Consider the following 19,389-nt stretch of genomic DNA (forward strand, 5'->3'; position numbering starts at 1 on the left):
GAATTATCAGAAACTTTCCCATCTCTGGGACTGACATTTCTTCCTTTAGAAACAAAAGGAAATTCAGGGCTGTTGGTTTCAGGCAGAATGAAAGCCTTGCTCTTTTATGTGGGAAGTTGGGTTAGTGTTGCTTCAACAAGTGGGCTACCAGATGCACGTGCAATGTTCAAGGCTCTCAGCTACACCTGTCGCAGCCTCTGGAGGGGCTCTGGCTGTTTTTCTCCCTTCCTCCTCTCCTGCAGAGACAGCTCAGGGGAGGGTTTGTGAGACAAACTGTGCGTTACAAAAGCTGGGGCCAATCTTCCCATGCTGTCACAGTCTCTGTGCTGGGCTCTGCTGAGGAGGGTGGAGTGTCTGGCTGTGCAGCTCCGACACAGCCAGCGCTGCACTAACTGCCACTGGAAAGGCAAGCCCTTTGGGTCTGGACCCTTCTCGCAGCTTCTCTCCCTGACAACCTGCCTAGTCTCTCCTCGCGTTCCTGCCAACTTCGCGTCTCAGTCATCCGAGCATCATCTGAAACCATCCTGCGGGTCTGTGGCTGTTCTATCAGGGCAGTGTTACAGGTCTTCTGCTGCTGGGAGAGAACAGGCCAATAGAATCAGAAGCACCGTCTGAGCCTGCTCACCAGCTGCACAGCACGGGCCAGCTGAATGGATGGCTTAATAAGCATTTAAGAGGTGCGGTTCAGCCAGCTTGGCTGGGGCTTCAGCAGAAGGACGGACGCTGAAGGGAAGGAGGCGAGTGTTGTTTCGTTGTTCGTGAATCACTGCGGACCCGCTGGGAGTGACACCCTGGGAAGCTGACAACCTCACCAGCAGGTGATTGATCTCAGTTACCCAGAAACAGAAGAGGGAGGAGATTGCCGGAATGTGAGTATGGCCCCTTCAAGGAAGGGTGTGGAGCATTGGGCACAAAGCTAGTTGTTGTAACTGACACTCCCCAGCCACCAGCTTCTGAGTGCATGGGGCCGTCTCAGAGTGGGTCGAGTGCAATGCCTGGCTTGGGACTTTGATTTCTCCTAGAATATTTCATCTCATAGGAAAGCGGTTATAGTGTCTTTGGGGGTATTGGCATGAGGAGACTTTATTGCAAAGCCCCTAGAAAGCAGCATAAACAAATCTCAGAAACCTTTTGCTATGAAAGAAAACAGATTGCATCACAGACCAAGCAGCTGTGTGATCCCCCCGCCCCATGTGATGAGAGACAAAAGAATGGGTCAAATGGGAGCAAAGAAAATGAAAGTGGAACAGTGAGCTGGGAGGAGGAAGGAGAAATCTTTCTCAGGGAGCAAATCCGTCTGGATTGAGGATGCTCATTGTGTACTTGTGCGCATGATTGTTTGCTTTCTGGTTAAAGAATGGGCAGCATGTCTGCATTTGAGGTTGTTATTCCAGAATCCCGTGAAAAGGGAGCATTGTATCAAAGAGGGATGTCATTGATCACCTCAGAGCTGGAGGAATTCCTCACCACTAGCCATGGGAAGTGCCTTCAAGGATAACTGATTTGGCCAGAGGAGGCTCAGGATTAGTGAGCTGTAGGGCAGCTGCAGCTGGCACACCCAACAGGTTGGCAATGAAGTTCAACTCTGCACACTGGTCACGACTCCTTCAGTCCCCTCTTTTCTCCATGCCCTAACCAGGGATGGGTTCTCTATCCATTCCTATTCCTCACCAGCCTCCACCTGGCCCAGGTGTCAGTCCCCAGGTGTCAACTGAGCAGCACAGCATCTTCTCCCCCCGAACAGATGGAAATTGTTACAGGTGACAGGGAATTAGAGCTGTGATGAGGGCAGGAGAGAGACCCCCTTTGCACCTCAGTGAGGGTGCAGAAGGGAAACAGGAAAGACTCAGCTACCCCGAACGCTTCCCCTGCAGCTGAAGGTGAATGCCTGAAGGTCCGAGCAAATGAGGCCAATGCTGGGCTTCACTTGAAATGAGCTTGATACATGCAAGCACATAGGGGTGGTGTTAGGAGCAGGAGAGAAACTAAAGATCTGTGGGATTCTGATCCGAAGCTTGCAGACAGTATCGAGCACTCCAGTAAGGCTGGGAGGGAGGGTGGGAGCAGATATCCAGAATCTTGGAGCATATTCTGTGGGTGTATTGGTGATGGTGAGGTGGGAGGCAGAGCTTTCTAAAGAAGCTGTAACTGAAAAGCACACACACACAATGACATTTCTATTTGACCAATATATTTTTACTGCTATAGTGCTTTCCTGTTACTAGAAAAAGAAGAAAGAGCATAGAATGGACTTTAAAGGTCATTTGCCAATGGTAATCATCTTGGCAAAGATATCTCGGTAGCCTTCAGTCCTTTGGGTTTCAATCTTGGTAAATGAGGCTGCATTTGTTGCTTGGAACCAGAGGGTGGGAGGGGCGTGGCCATTCATTTACCATCGGCTGCTTGGATGCTGGCATCTGTTGTGAGGAGGCTGACCTGGAGCGTGTGACCTCAGCTGATGGCAGCAGTGGATCCCTGCTGCTGTGGTTTAAAATGAGCCATGATAATAGTATTTATGTGAACTTGTACATTGCACTTGACATTCGAACGGCCCATTGCAAGGAAAGTTCTGGAATTGAATGGAGTAGGCCAAGGGTACCAAGATGACAGGTGGGTAAATGAAGGAGATCGCTCAGGAAGTCAACGTTAATGCTCAGCGTTTTACTACCACTGGGGCCTGGAGTGGCTTGAGGATTTGGGAAAACGGAGCAGAAGTGCAGTATAATTGAGTTGAATGCACCTAATTGCCTGAGTAAAGAGAGGTGTGAGATAGCCCATGTTTATAAGAACAAAGCACCAAACAGTCACTCTGGCCAACTACAATCTTTCCAAAAGCATTTCTAGCTCTATGTCTTTTAGTGTTTTGTGTCTCAACTTAGTTCTTTCATCAGTTTATTCACTCAAGAAATTATTTCTGGTCCACCCTGGGGACATTTGCCTGTAACTACCAAAGTGCTTTCCCTCCCCATTGGTGCATCCAAATCTGTTGTTTCCAATGAGCCTTGTGAGCAGGGACAGTGAGTTTGCAAGGTTCTTTGCCTCTGTCTCTTTGCTATTCTCTGCCTGTATTTTGAACAACAGATGGAGAACAATGAGAAAATGTGATCTTTCAGAAGCTAGGGGTGCGAGTGAGACTTTTGTTTCTGAAGTTACAACATGTATGTTTGGCCAGCACTTTCACATCCTGAAATACGACTTTTAATCCACATCTCAGGCCTGCATTCTCATGTCTGTTCTGTATATGAGCATCTAATCACATTTGGCCAGCCAGATGACCTGCCTGCGTGCCACTGTGATTAGGAGTGAGTGGGATGGAGTCCAGGTCCTTCCCAGCCGTTTCATGACCAGCTCAGTCTTTAGTGGTTAGAAGTATCACTGAGCTTGACTGGAAGCTGCTGGTGAGAGTGTCCGTATCCTCCAGATCGCAACAATTACATGTGGAAGGCTCTGGACATGAAGGAGAGTTCTTCAACACAGCATTTTCTCTCCATTGATTTACATTGCTGTGTTTAACATGTGTGCTTTTTAAATGCAAAGAAGCCCCTGCTTGCCTTCCTAGGAGTGGATTAGCCACATAAGCAGTCCTCCTACCTGGAGAACCCTTCACCTTGGAAATAATTACTGGCAACTGTGGTTTGGTCTAAGGGTGACTCAAGGCCACTGGGAGACCCCAATCCTTAAAACTGTTCCGTGCTTTAGGCTGTGTTTGGGAGACAATGTGGGGCTGTTGCTATATGCGCCAGGAATGCAGAGAGAGGGAGGGAGGGACAAGGCAGCTGAGACCTTCCTCCTGAGTCAATGCTATGCCAGGCTTTGCTGGGGAGACTGTGCTTTCCACCCACCCCATTCCTCCCCACCAGTGCCCTAGCCCTGCAGTGCGTGCCAGCAGGATGCCCTAAAGTCATGGAGGGAGGAGGATACCTGTCCTTGGATTTCAAACGGCACTGATAGCTTTGTTTTGCAACTCCTAGGTTCCAAAGATGGCATAGCAATAAAGGCACCTTCCAATGACTGTGAACACCCTGACCGGTGGGTGCGAGCCCAACTCAGTGGCTTCCTGTTGAGCTGGAGGAAAGTGTCTGCAGCCTTTCCGAACACCCTCTTCCGCTGCTAATTCATGAGCCAGCAGGATGCGGTCGCTGCACTGTCAGAACGCCTTCTCATAGCTGCGTACAAGGGCCAAGCAGAGAATGTGGTTCAGCTCATCAACAAGGGGGCCAAGGTAGCGGTTACCAAGGTAACACAGAAACCCCTCCAGCCCTTCCCTGGGAAACAGCCCACCTCTTAACCATTGTCTGTGAAACTACAGCATTCAGTTCACAACTTCCAAAGAACTGGCTGTTTATTTCTTGGTTTGTTTGTTGGTCCCCCAATGATGTGGGTTTACAGAAAAGGGAGGAGGATTAAGAATGTGTTCATTGCTGTCTTTCACATGCAATAACTTGCAGTTAGAATTCGGCACTCTTTAAGATGGCCCCGTGGCCCTTTCTCACCTTCTTCTCTACTCAAATAGTCAAAAAGTTGGGGCACAGAAGCTCACTGGGCAAGGTGTTGGTGCACTCATCATGTTGGACAGCCTCTTAAGGAAGTGGGGCCATTGCGTCCAGGGGAGCCCTCAGTTTCCCTGGCTGTACAAGTGCTTTGGCAGTCAGTGCAGTGACCACTGAGACCTGTATGGGCATTGGTCTCATGCAGGGATCAGTGGAGATGTGTGGCAAGCTGTGGCATCCCTTGTTTGCCTCACTGACACCATGGTAGACAAGAGGCCAAACTGGCCAAAGGCAGTCATGTTAGCCTAGTCAGGAAATGGTAGGCCCTGCATAGTTAGATGACAGTTTAAGTGCATGGATCAGCGACACGGGTGACAGTCAGCTCTTAGCATTGCTCTAAGCACTTCACAATCTTCCAGAGGAGGACACACATGGGGAAACTGAGGACCAAAGTGATCTGAGTAACTTGCCAGGGTCCCTCAGCCCCCAAGTGGTAGAAATGCAACTTGTGCCTGAGGCATCAGTGTGGTAAGCCCACCTTCAGACCAGCCGAGCCAGGTCTCCCACACAAGTGCCTGAGATCTCACCTCCCTCAGTGCATCTGCAGAAAGCTGGAGTCAGAAGTACGGCAGTGCAGGCCACAGGCAGCATAGCTGTTTCAGCTGCTGGGCCAAAAGCCCACCTCCATTTCTTGCTATGACTCAATGCTTCATTGTAAGCGTATATGGGAGTCCCTTTTATGGTCTGAACTCCTCCTGGTGAGTGCCCCAAACCATAGATAGTACTAAACCCTTTGTATCTTTTTTTTTTTCCTATGTATATGTATAGCCATGGTAAAATTTATTAGTTAGACCCAGTAACAGATTTAAAATAACTGATAGAACAGTTATAACAAGTTTACTATAACAATGTCCTCAGCCTCGCAATTTTTATAGTTTGGCCCCCATGTTAAGTGAATAGGAATTGAACCATGACAGTTGATCTGGTCATTGAAATGGCTGCTGAATGAGAAACAGGCAAGTTCTATAAGCTGCATGAATCTGCTGGAGCCAGGGATCATTCACATCCTGGAAAGGACACAGTGTGACAGCATGGTATGGGCACACAGTTTTAAACCCATAAATTGTTCGTGTATAGAACTTTTTTGCTTAATAGTTTTAGACCATGGTTGACTATAAAAGCTATGGAAAGAACTGCTGAGGAGGGGGAGCTATTATTCCAAGTACTATCCCTCTGGCAGTGTGTGGATATCTTGGTTTGTTTTCTCATGAACAGTGCTAATATGAACACTCACTTATGAATGTATGTACATTTTCATTTCTCTCTACCTAGGAATGGGAACACTGTTTCACATGTTGAATCTGTATGTTTATTTTTTTAAAAGATCGATGTGTTTATTTGAAAGAGTGACAGAGAGAAGGGTGGTGGATTGGCAGCGATAGCTTTATTTCCATCCGCTAGTCCGCTCTCCAAAGGCCACAGCAGCCAGGTCAGGCCCAGAACCCAGAGCCAGGAACTCTGTTCTGGTCTTTGCATGGGTAGTAGGAGCCCAAATAATTGGGCGTCTTCCACTTTCCACGGTGTATTAGCAGGAGGCTGGACTTGACACTTTGATGTGAATGCCAGCATCATTAAGTGACGGCTTAATCCACTGTACTGCCTCAAGGTAGATTAAATCTGTGTATACTGAGCTGTTTTCTATAGTAGGTATGCCATCTTACATTAGCACCAACATTCGTTTTTCTGTATCTCCACTAATATATCCTTTTCTTTTTAAAGGCTAGTTATCTTTTGTTAAAATAATGCATATATATGGGAAATTTGAGCATTAGTTCAGGGGCTGGCACTGTGATACAGTGGTGTAAGTTACCACCTTTCACACTAGCATCCTATATTAGCTCCCAGTCCCTGCTACTCTGCTTCCAACCCAGCTTCATGCCAATCCACCTGGAAAAGCAGCAGCAGACAGCTCCACAGGCACGGGATGTTGCAATCTAAATGAAGTGCCCATGTGGAGTTCCAGGCTCCTAGCTTTGGCCTGGCCCACCCTGGGTTTTGTGGCCACTTTGAGAGTGAATCAATGAATAGAAGATATCTCTGCCTCTTCTTGTGTGTAGCTGCCTTCAAACAAATAAAAAATATGTGCATCTTAGTGTTCAGGTATGGCTGGAAGGCTTTTAACAAGCTTTGTTCCTCTGAAGAAACAACTTTACAATTTTCTAGTGCTTACCTCTGTATTTCTAGTGAATACATATGACTAGTTGATGCAACAGTTTTATTCCTGTCTTTCCATGGCTTAATAGTTCATTTCTTTTTAGTGCTCAGTAATAGTCCATCATATGGATCCAATATTCTTTGCTTTTCTGTATTCTCACTAAAGGGCAACTTAACTGCTTCTGAATTTTGGTAATGACGAATAAAACTATAAACTTTTTAATATGGCTTTTTTGTGGAAGCATTTCACCTGTGGCAGATACCACAGGGTGCAGTTGTTGTGTACATTATGACAACTGTTTTCTGTACAAGAACCTTCTAGATTGTCTTCCAAAGGGGCTATACCATTCTTCCATTTTTACCAATGGTAATATTTCCCATTTCTCTGCATCTTTGCTCTTGTTTGTCATTAGGGGGTGTTCTGAATTCTAATTGGCGTGGGATTGTATCTCCTTGTTGGTCATATGCTGCCTTTTACCTCTGCTGATGCTGTCCTCTGAATAAAAGTGCTTAGGCATGATGAAGGCTCGTTTATCTGTGTTGCTTTGCTGTGCTAGATCTATAGGATCTTTGCCAAATCCCATTTCATGAAACTTTTCTTCTCTTTTAGAAATTTCATAGCTTCTGATCTTGATTTAGGTCTCCATTGTCTTTCAAGTTAATTTTTGTGGATGAGATAAGGCAAGAGTCTGTCTTCATTCTTTTGCAAATGAGTAGTCAATTTCTTTAACCCTGCTTGTTGAGAAAGCTGACTTCTAAGAGAGCTTGGCATGTTTGTACACACACACACACACACACACATTCACACACAGGAGTTTATTTGTAGACTTTCTGGGCTATTTCTTTGGTCTATGTATCTATATGCCAGTTCCATGTGGTTTTGGTTACTGTAACTCTGTAATTTTAAAAAATGTTTCAATTGTGCTATTTAACAATTTCTGACAACCTTATAATAGTTATACATTTTTATGGAGCACAGTGCAGTATTTCAACAGATGTATACAGTGTAAACTGAAAATTTCTGGCAGTTGATATTTCCATTTCCTTCATGTTTGCAATCTTCTCCAGTTCTTCATACAGAGTACAACACATCATTGTGAACTACAGTCACCCACTGTGCTGGGACGTCCTAGAATCAATTGCTGCTCTCTGTCCTCTGATGTCTATTGTCCAGCTGCTCTGCTCCCTTCCTCCACCTTCCCAGCCTCTTGTAATCACCATTCTGAGTTAGATTCTTTTAAGCATCCTCATATGAGAGGCAATATGCAGTATATCTGTATGACATTTCATTTGGCATATGAAACCTTTGGTTCCATCCATTTTGCTGCAAGGGACGGGATTCCATTTTTTATGGGTAAAAATCTGGTGGGTGTACAGAGTACATTTTGTTTATCCATTCATATTCGCTGATTCCCAGGTTGATTTCTTGTCTTAGCTATTTTGAGTAGCACTGCAATGAAAGGAATACAGCCATCTTTCATAATGCTGATCTCATTTTCTTTGCATATATTCCCAGAAGTGGGAATTCCAAGTTGTGTGGCCAATCTAGCTGTAGTCTTTTGAGGAACTTGCATGCTAGCTGTACTAACATGCATTGCCTCCATCGCTTGTTGGGGTTCTTTTTCTTCCATCAGCATTTTTTTCCTTTTTGATGGTAATCATTCTAATTGGAGTGAAATGATATCTCATTGTACCTTTGATTTGCATCTCTCTGACTAGTGATATTAAACATTTTTTGTCCTTTTTATTACTATTTTAGAAAAATTATTTGGAAATTATTTGCCCATTTTAAAATGAATTGTTTGGGGTTTTATCTGAGTTTAGGGAGTTTGTTTTATATTCTGGGAAAAATCTTTTGCCACATGGATAATACGTAAATATTTCTGAGATTCTGTCAATTGTGGCTGTGCAACAGCTTCCTGGTTTGATGCAATCCTACTTGTTTAGTTTTACTTTTTTTAAAAAATTATTTTTATTGAAAAGGGGGATATACAGAGAGGAGAGAGGAAGATCTACCTTCTGATGTTTCACTCCCCAAGTGACCACAATGGCCGGTACTGTGCTGATCTGAAGTCAGGAACTCTCCCACACGGACGCAGGGTCCCAAGGCTTAACTGCTTTCCCAGGCCACAAGCAGGGAGCTGGATGGGAAGTGGGTCCACCGGGATTAGAACCAGCGCCCATATGGGATCCTGGCACTTTCAAGGGGAGGATTTTAGCTGCGAGGCCACAACGCCAGGCCCTAGTTTTGCTTTGATAGCCTGTGCTTTTAAAGTCTTATTCAAGAAATTGTAACTTATACTGATGACAGAAAATATTTCCCACATTTTTTTTCTAGCAATTCTCATGCTCTACGTTTAGGGCTTTGGTCCATTTATGTTGATTTTTGTGCAATGTGGTAGGTTGGAGAGAGAGTCTTCTGTATATGAACATTCCGTTTTTGAGAATCAGTTACTGAAGAGTCTGTCCTTTCCCTGTTTTTGATGTCTTTGTGAAAAATTAATTGGCTGCAAACGTGGATTCATTTGGGGGATCTCTATTCTCTTGCATTTGTGTTGTGTCTCCTTATACCAGAACCATGCAGTTTGAGTCGTAATAACTCTATAGTATGTTTTGAAATCAATTGTTTTGGTGACTCCAACTATGTTCTTTTCTTCAAGATTGCTTTGTCTATATAGTGTGTTTGTGCTTCCATGTGAAATTTAGGAAATTTTTTTTTATTTCTGTGAAAAATACTACTGGTATTTTGATAGGAGTCACTACACTTACAAATTGCTTTGGGTATTACAGATATTTTAATATGTATGTTTTGATATCATTTTAACAATACAGATATTTTATAAATATCCTTCCAACACATGAACATGAGAGGTCTTTCCATTTTATATGCCTGTATGTGTTTTGTTCAGTTTATTTCATTATTGCTTTGTAATTTTTCTTTGTAGAGCTTTCACAACTTTGATTACATTTATTCTGAGGTACTGTTTTGTTGGTAACTGGTAAATGGGATTACCCTTATAACTTTGTTCTCAGGGAGTTTGTTATTGGCATAAATGATGCTGCTGTTTGGGTCTAGCATTTGGCATAGTGAGTAAAGTCACCATCTGCAACACTACCATCTTATATGGGCACTGCTTAGAGTCCTGGCTGTTCCACTTATAATCCAGCTGCCTGCTAGTGTTTGGAAAACAGCAGAAGATAGCTTAAGTGTTCAGGCCCCTGCACCCACAGGGGAGAGCCAGAAGAAGCTTTTGGCTTCCGTCTGGCCCAGCCCTGGCTGTTGAGATGATTTATCATTGAACCAGCAATTGGAAGACCTCTTTGTAACTCTGCCTTTCAAATAAATGTTTTTAAAAATGAAAAAAACTGCTGATTCTGAATTCTATAGTTTTATGGAATTCATTTATCAACCTGTTGGTGAAATATTTTGGCTTTTTATGTATATTTAGGATCCTGTTGGAGCTGGCGTGGCATACCAAGCAAAGTTGTCACCTGCAATGCTGGCATCTCTATATGGGTGCCATTCAGGCTCCAGCTGCTTCACTTCCAATCCAGCTCCCTGCTACCGGCCTGGGAATGGAAGCTGAAGATGGCTCAAGTGTTTAGGCCTCTACTTACCCATATGGGAGACCTAGAGGAAGCTCCTGGCCTAGCATAGGGTTGGCCTTTGCAGTCAGCTAGGGAGTGAAACAGCAGAAGAAAAACATTTGTCTCTTTCTACATTCTCTCTTTTCTCCCTCCCTCCCTCTTTATAACTCTTTCAAATAAAATTTTTTAAAATGTTTAAAGAAGGGCCCGGCAGTGTGGCCTAGCAGCTGGAGTCCTCACCTTGAACGTACCAGGATCCCATATAGGCGCTGGTTCTGGTCCCGGCAGGACCACTTCCCATCCAGCTCCCTACTTGTGGCCTGGGAAAGCAGTCGAGGACAGCCCAAGCCTTGGGACCCTGCACCCCTGTGGGAGACCCGGGGAAAGTTCCTGGCTCCTGGCTTCAAATCAGCATGGCATCGGCCGTTGCGCTCACTTGGGGAGTGAATCATCAGATGGAGGATCTTCCTCTCTGTCTCTCCTCCTCTCTGTATATCTGACTTTCCAATAAATAAATTATTCTTTTTAAAAAAAATGTTTAAAGAATTATGTCATCTGTGAGTTGGTACCTCCTTCCCTATTTGTAGGCCTTTCATCTCTTTGCTGTGTCTAATGGCTTTGGCTAAAACTACCAGGATTGTGTTTATTGTGAGTGTTACTGGATTTGATCTGGATATGTCTCTTTCAGATTTAGGGGATTCTGTACTGGGGAAATTCTTGGAAGGAATATTTTTGGGTAAAAGACATGTCCATTTTGAACTTTTCTTTCATTTTTTTAAAATGTGTATTTAGAGCCTAGGGCAGTAACCTAGTGTCTAAAGTCCTCACCTTGCATGTGCCAGGTTCCCATATGAACTCCGGTTTGTGTCCCAGCTGCTTCACTTCCCTTCCAGCTCCCTGTTTGGGCCTGAGAAAGCTGTCAAGGACTGCCCAAAGCCTTGGAACCTTGAACCTCTGTGAAACCCAAAAGGTTCTGGCTCTTAGCTTCACATCAGCTCAGCTCCATCTGTTGTGGACACTTGAGAAGTGAACCAGGAGATGGAAGATATTTCTCTGTAAATATGCCTTTCCAATAAAAATAAATATTTTAAAAATGTAAATTTATTCAAAAGGCAGAGTTACAGAGAGGTCTTTCATCCACTGGTTCACTCCCCATATAGAAGCAGCAGCCCAGGACTGGGCCAGTCTGAAAGCAGGAGTCAGGTGCTGCTTCTGTGTCTCCCATGTGGGTACATGGGCCCCACCACTTAGGTCACCTTCTACAGGGACTGGCTGGGACTCTTAACCAGTGCCCATTTGGGGTGTTGGTGTTGCATGTGGCAGCTTAACCTGTTATGCCTCAATTCTGGTCCCTGTACTTTAAAAATTGTAATGATTCCTGCTGAGTGGTACTGGAGTTTAGTCCTGTAAAGTCTGATGCACTCTGTGGGTGGTGAGCCAGGGCTTTGCTGGAAGTCTGTTTCATGTGACGACAGAAGCAGCCTACCACAAATGAAATTACTTCAAACCTCATAAACCGATTGCCTCATATAGGCTGGCAGTCTGAAGGCGAGCCGTGCCCTGGAGAGAGGTCTGCTTGGGTCTCATGGCCTCTGCAGGTTGCTCAGCAATCCGCCACGCAGTTCAGTGTGCAGCGGCTGCCTTCTGCTCTCCGTCTCTAGCCTCACCTGGGTTTTCTCATGTTTCTGTTGTCTGAGTCCTATTGAATTAAGGGCTCAGTCTACTCCAAAATGACCTCATCTTATATTTTGATTGCATCTGCAAACACCTGTTTCCAAATAAGGTCACTTTCACCAGTACCAGGGGTCAGGACTTCAGTATATCTTTGGCAAGGAAAGTGTGAGGGGGCTATTATTATTACTACTGTTATTAAGTCCACAGTAGAAAAACCAATTGCAGAAGGCAGTAGAATAAAAATAACCCCAGTAGAAGGAGCACATTGTGGTGAATTCAGGGATGGTTGGGATGCTGAGGGACGTGGTGTGTGTCTTATACCATCTGTATGAAAGTCTGATCACACTTTGAAAATACCCAAAAGGCTATAAATGAAGTCGATTTCTTTTTTCCTTCCCCTCCTTTCCCTCTTTCCCTCCCCTCCCCTCTCCTCTTTTTTCCATGGAAGCATGCCTTTGACACTGAAGGGGTTCCTGTTCATAATCTCACTGACACAACATGAATGAACCAAAAGCCCTGGCCAGTAGGGATGCATGACCACGTGACAATAAAGGCAGCCTTTTCTGCTACCCTCGGTTGCTTTGCAGCTGTCCCTGAGTGTAGATGACTGTTAAGCAATCTTTTTTTAAAAAAAAGATTTATTTTTATTATTTATTTATTGGAAAGGCAGATATACAGAGAGGAGAGACAGAGAGGAAGATCTTCCGTCCCATGATACACTCCCTAAGTGAGCGCAATGGCCGATGCTATGCCGGTCCAAAGCCAGGAGCCTCTTTCGGGTCTCCCACACGGGTGCAGGGTCCCAAAGCTTTGGGCCGTCCTCGACTGCTTTCCCGGGCCACAGGCAGGGAGCTGGAAGGGAAGCAGGGCTGCCGGGATAGAACCGGCGCCCAAATGGGATCCCCGGCGTGCAAAGCGAGGACTTTAACCACTGCGCCACCATGCCGGGCCCTGTTAAGCAATCTTAACGACAGACGGCTCTAATGAAGGGAAGACAAAGGAAGGAACATTTACACCTGGAATGTTGGCCACCTTGGAAAAAGATTGAATGCAAGCTATCCTAGGTGGCCTGGGGTTGTTCATGCAAGCTCTTGTATAGTGAGAAATCTAAGAACTAAATTGCTTGGACCTGTCTTTGGAAAGCAAGCAGTGACCAAGAATGAATCAACATGTGCATAAATATGTCTATTTTCATATAGTTAGAAGAGCAGAAGGAAAAAGAGGAAATCTTTGTGAGAGGTGTTTGATGCAAGTTTCCATGATATCAGGGTATACTACAGAGGCAGGAATGAAGGAGAGGAAGATAAGGCCATTTACAAAGTCAAACAGCCATCATGTATACCTTATGGGAATTTGCATGTTTGCCTATATGTCTGTCTGAGGGTTGTATTATTGGTCTGTATTTCCTAGTATCCATGGATACATGGAAAAGGTCAGTAGTAAGAGACAGATGCAGTATGGTCCTTTGCAGTTTTGTTTTATTTTTTTTTTAATCTACTTCTCCATGCAAACACCCAGAGAAGCTGGTGAGAAAGAGGAGACCACTGGTGTTGGCTGCCTCACAGGGGAGATGCCGAGGTGTTATTTTTTTTTAGACTTTTCCATTGTCTTGTTTCACTTGTTAAAAATAAGCATATATTGGGCTTGGCACAACAGCCTAGTGTCTAAATCCTCGCCTCGCATCTGCCAGCATCCCATAGGGGTGTCGGATCGTGTCCTGGCTGCTCTACTTCCCATTCAGCTCCTTGCTTGTGGCCTGGGAAAGCAGTGGAGGAAGGCCCTGGGCCTTGAGACCCTGTATGGGAGACCGAAGGAAGTTCCTGGCTCCTGGCATCTGGTCAGCTTAGCTCTTAGCATCCACTTTTGGAGTGAATCAACAGATGGAAGATCTTTCTGTCTCTTCTCTATAGCTGCCTTTCCAATAAGAATAAATAAACCTTAAAACACACACAGCAAAGCAAAAACAAATGAACAAACTTTGTCTGACCCTGAGGCCTAAACTAAAGTTACTACCAGCCCTAGCACCCTTCTGGACTCCGCTGTTCCCTCTCCATTCACAGAGAGAGGCTGGCTGATAAGAGGAGGTTAGCTCACATTCCTTTTCTCCTCCTCGTCCTTGCCTCATGCCCACCATTCCCAGAGTTTTGTAGCAAGTTCAGAAAGTCCTAACTGAAAGAGTGAAATGCAGAGGTTATGAGCACGGGCACAGGTGCCAGGCTACCTTGGGTTCAGATACCAGTGCTGGCTACTAAACTTTCTGTATATTATATTTCTGGTTATCATAGCATCACATCTCAAAAGAGAACTAAATAATAGCTACTTCATTAGGTTGTGTGAGCACTGAAGGGGTCCACACATTTTCACCTCTGTAGAGCAGTGTTTCATGCACCCAGAGTGTCCAGTGTGGTAGCCCTCAGGAGAAAGGAGGCCCACCCCACCAAGAAGGCCATCTCCTGGCCTAAGCGCCGGGGCCAAGTCCCAGCAGGGAGTCCTGAGTGGTGGGCACAAGGCCATTTAGCTTCCTCATCTGAAACAGACGATAATACCACCCTCCTGGGGTTGCTATGAAGGCTAATGAGATGACAAGGAAAGTGTTTAGCTCAGTATCCTGCACTAAATAAATGAAAGCTATCAGCTTTTTTTGTAAGAATTGAGAAGTTGGTTGTAAAATTTGAACATTTGAGACACCTGGAATGGTTTAACACAGTAAAAAAAAAAAGGGGGGGGGAGGGAGGCGAGATCTTTCATCTACTTACTGATTCACTTCTCAAGTAGCCACCAACAGCCAGGGCTGGACCAAGCCAAAGCTGGGAGCTGCTTCTGGTTCTGCCACATGGATGGCAGAGCTCTAAGCTTTGGGTCCTCTTTTGCCTCTTTTTTTTTTAAAGATTGTATTTTTGCCGTTCCAATAAAAATAAGGAGAGGCAGAGAGAAAGATCACCCATCTGATAGTTTACTCCCCAAGTGGCTGCAGTGGCCAGAGCTGAGCTGATCCAAAGCCAGGAGCCAGGCACGTCCTCCAGGTCTCCCATGTGGGTGCAGGGTACAAGGGTTTTGGGCCATCCTCTACTGCTTTCCCAGACCACAAGCAGGGAGCTGGATGAAAAGTGGAACAGCTTGGACATAAACTGATTCCCATATAGGGTCCTGGCAGATGCAAGGCGAGGACTGTCGCCACTAGGCTGTCACACCAGGCTATTTTCTGCTGCTTTCCCTGCTGCATTAACAGGGAGCTGGATGGAAAGTGGCTCAACTGGGATTTGAACCCACACTCATAGGGGGTATCAGTTTATACCACTCTTCCACATTGCTGGCCTCCAGGTTGTGCTTATCAGGACTTATTGAAGCGATTTAGAGCTAACCTTTTGGTTTGTAATCATTTCCTTTAAGCTGCTGCTGCCGAGAAGTTGGGCAGTAGGAGAAGGATATGTGTAAGGTGGTTGGTTGGGTGAAAAATGTTCACTTGAGAGAATGTTGTGTTGCAGCATACTTTGTCCAGAACATTCTGTACACTTGCTTCCAAAAGTAGAAAATTTAAAAGTTTGTGAATAGGTAATGGCTCTGTTGATCTTTCTCCCTGAGGGCAACTTGCATACCTGTTTTTATCATTGTTTCCTGACATTCCATGCACATACATGCTGATGAATGTAACTATTTCCTCCTTGTTATGCAAGATGCAGTATGTCATACATATCCATCTACTTTTTGCTTTATCTAGTATTGCATAGATAAACCCCAATCAGCTAAACCAATCCCCTATTAATGGGCACTTAAATTATAAACATCTTCTATTATAAGAAATTAAAGCTAGAGTCACAAGCTTTGTTCTTAGGTCATAACTGTAGCATGGTTGTGTTTGTGGTATGGCTTTCTCTAAATAGCACTGTTGGGTTCAGGGTGTGTGTGTCCTTGTATAAGATTGGCAGCTGGAGCTAAATTGCTCTGCATGGAAGTCATGCCTGTGTGGGACTTCCCTAGCAGCATGTGAGAGGTTTGGTAGGCCCAACCTCTAAACATACCATGACCCAGCATGAAATGGGCTCCTCTCCTGACTGCTGCCTCCTCCCTCAGAACCCCCCTTCCGCTCCTGGCCTTCTCTCCAGAGCGCTCTGCTCTGGTTAATATGACCTCTGTTCTGCCCATATCCCTTTTCAGTTCAGCATGGGGTCCGTAGAATCTTCTAAGGGTGTGTGTGAGGCCAGCTGGCTCCTGGGAGTTGAGTGGCAGGAGATCTCCACACCTGCCCTCGTCTTCCTCCCTTGCCACTTAGGACTGCACAGTGGACAGCCTGGGGCCTAGAGCTGGAGCCTTGTGCAGGGCTGATGAAGACCCCGGAGTTTGCTCCAGGCCAGCGCCTACATCTCCAACTTCCATGGAGTTAGGTGTATTCCATGGAGTTAGGTATATATGAATAGGAACATATATAACCACATATCCAGTGAATCAGAAAACCTGCTTTTTTGTTCTGAGATAGCAAGAAGCCTTGTCCAGTGGGAGGAAATCTCACCTGGGAAAATTTGGGGTTTTACACTTTATCATCGGGGATTGGTAGAGAAGAATGAAAGCAATTCTGACTGGGATGTTACTGTAACATGAGCATGTTAAGATTTTACTGAACTCACTGATAAATGAGGGAACCAGTAAGACATTACAGGTGGTTCAAAGGAGAGTCCAAGAATTACCAACAAGTTGATCATCAAGGAAATGGAAATACGCTTGCCTATTAGATGTAAACATTGGCCAGCATCCACGAGTCTCCACCAGACACGAGTGTACCCATCACCTCTAGTGTTCTACAGTGGAGACTTGTGAAATAGCTTAGAAACAAGGAAGAGTGCAGAGATAACCAGGAGGTGTGCTACACAGGGGTTCCTACTAACATCTGGCTCTCATCTATTTAAATGTTTTAATTGGTAATCGTGGTAACATATACACACAACTGATCATCTTAATCACTTTTTAAAATGTTTATTTCAGCTTAGCAAAAGGCAGGGCAAGTGAAACAGAGGACACCTGGTGTGAGCATCTGTCTGCTGATTCCCTTCCCAAATGCCTGCAAGTGCCAGGGCTGGGCCCAGCAGAAGCCAGGATCTTGGAACTCTGAGCAGGTTTCCCCCATGGGTGGTGGGGGCCCAAGCCATTACCTACTGCTTCCCAGGATGCTTTAGCAGGAAGCTGGTTCAGGGAAGCAGAGCATGAAAAATTCAAACCAGAACTCCAAAGTAAGACATGGGTATATCAAGAGGTGGCTTAATGCACTCCCTTTATCATTTTTAAGGTAAGACTCAGTGGTATTAAATATTCACATTATTATACAACCTGTGCTACCATCTGTATCTAGAACTTTTTGATCTTCTCAACGTGAACCACCACCTGTTAAGCTTCTCATTGGCCTCTTCGCCAAGTCCTTGGTAACAGTCCTTCCACTGTCTCCGTGGACTTGCCACTCATTTTTAAATCCCACTATCTTGGCAAGAGCAGAGGTATTGGATCACACAATCTTTGTAACTTTGGCCAAACGTCCCTGAACCTTCAATAACAGTCTGTAAAGTTGGCCTACTACCATCCACCTTTAGGATTTGTTGCAAAATATCTGTATACAGGGTTTAATACGGCTTAATTAAGGGTGTAGGAACGGCTCAGTGGATGAGTTTTTTTTTTTTCCCAAAAGAAAAAAATTGCATTCCGATTTATATGAGACAAATTAGAGAAGAGGAGGAGACAGATTTTCCTTCTGCTGGTTTGCTTCACCAATAACCACAAGGTCCTGGGCTGTGCCGTACTGGGCTAAGCCAGGCTAGGCTGAAGGCGAGACCTAGAGCTCGATCCAGGTCTCCCGTATTGATGGCAGGAGCCTAAGGACTTGGGCTATCATCCAGTGCTTCTCCACGCAAATTGGCATGGAGCTAGATCAGAAGTGGAGCAGCCAGGACTAGATTCAGCACTAATGCAGGCTACCAGCATCACAGGTGGCTGCTCCTGTCATCATCCTAGTGATTGTCTCCCCACTTGAGGTCATTGTCCCCAGTGGCCCAGAAAGTACGTGACTGTGGTCAGTTCTCAACATGGACTGAAGGTGTGATCACCTGAGGAATTTTAGAAAGTGCTGAGGCCCACAGCTGCACCCAGGAACTCTGTGCTTCTTGGTTCTTGGTGTGCCTTGGCTTGGGGATTTTCCTGGCAGCCTGGCAGGAAATAACTGTTTGCCCAGGTCTCCAAACCCTGGCTGTGGGGTAGGACAACAGTCTGGAGTACTGGGCCAGGCCAGGGGCCAGACACCTTCAGCTCATGTTTGCTGCTTACGGGATTTCATGTACTGATCTGAGTACCATAATCCAAATTGGGTATCAGTTAATGAGTAAGGAATAGCTCATTGTAGAATGCTGTGAGTTCCTGTGTGGCTCATGTAGGAAACAACCCATGATGGAGAATCCCTGGCTTAATGCAAGGAAGGCCCTAGTTTATTATGATGAGAACGTTCATTCTGGTCAGCGGCATGGCAACTCATGTGTTCAACAAATGTAGGTAGGTGCTCTTAAAGGAAGGAGAGGTGACCCCTCAAGCTGAGAAGGAGACAGTATGAGAACTAGTGTGGTGGGTCTGACGAGAGCCTCTGCGTGGGGCTGCTGGGAGAGCAAGGCTCAAATTTTTCAGGATAACTCCTGTAAGCTAATGGACATTCTTGGGCAATGCTGGTGAGGCTGTAGTTAGAATGACCCGGGTCTCTTAGCTGCGCTCTCCTACCTTCTGACTGCCTATGTGGAATTCTGGAAGTGATATTTGCCTTGCAGGTCTTTCCCCAGGTTCCCTCTGCCTCTCCTTGGCAAACTGCTTTGTCTCCATATTCAGTGAGGGTAAAGGCAGGCTGGGCCATTTGCCTCTACCTCTTGCCCCAACTCTGGGCAGGCCTGGGGGCCACACTGGCCTAGCAAGCGAGCCACCCTTATGTGGTGTCGTGCTGTTTGTATTCTGTTGGCCTCAGCAGTCTGTACTTTAGATTGGAGCTCTAACTACACAGCTGGGTGTTCTACAATGCAGATGAGCGTACCAGTAAAATTGCTTATAATCAAATAGTCCAGCAAGTTCCAACTACTCTAGTTGCGATATTATAATGTTAGGGCACAGCTGAAAGTCAGCATCTTTAAAACTCCCTAAACACCTGTGTTTTCCCTGAACAACCTTTACTGGAGGATTTCTGGTTTCCAGGCCAGTAATTGGTATAAGGCTTCCAAGGCATGTTTGTTCTAACCCACATTTTGAGATCTATAAAATAGACATCAAACAAGAGAGTTGCCAAATTTGAGTGGCCGCATGGACCTCTGCTCAGGTGCAGTATACAGAGCAGAATGGAAAGCTGGATTTGTACCATGGTATCTGCAGAACCTTAACAACAAACCAGAGTAAATACTGTGTCCCACAACAT

At 45.3% G+C, this 19,389-nt stretch overlaps 1 protein-coding gene across 2 annotated transcripts in view; it reads left to right on the top strand.

Annotated features, from left to right (window-relative positions):
- Positions 1–226: 226 nt before the first annotated feature.
- ANKRD6 (ankyrin repeat domain 6) overlaps positions 227–19,389 on the top strand; it is a 64,499-nt gene continuing 45,336 nt past the window's right edge. Inside the window, exons 1-2 of one of the 2 annotated variants that reach the window (XM_040983767.1) lie at positions 227–869; positions 3,972–4,237. In XM_040983767.1, the coding sequence (XP_040839701.1) occupies positions 4,118–4,237 (120 nt within the window). In that variant the 5' untranslated portion in view covers positions 227–869; positions 3,972–4,117. Of the gene's footprint in view, positions 870–3,960; positions 4,238–19,389 lie in introns of those variants that run through there. The other variant, XM_040983769.1, reaches the window with a different exon arrangement.

This window comes from Ochotona curzoniae, unplaced genomic scaffold, assembly GCF_017591425.1.
Source record: "Ochotona curzoniae isolate NIBS_2020 unplaced genomic scaffold, NIBS_Ocur_1.0 contig_3819, whole genome shotgun sequence".
Lineage (NCBI taxonomy): Eukaryota > Metazoa > Chordata > Mammalia > Lagomorpha > Ochotonidae > Ochotona > Ochotona curzoniae.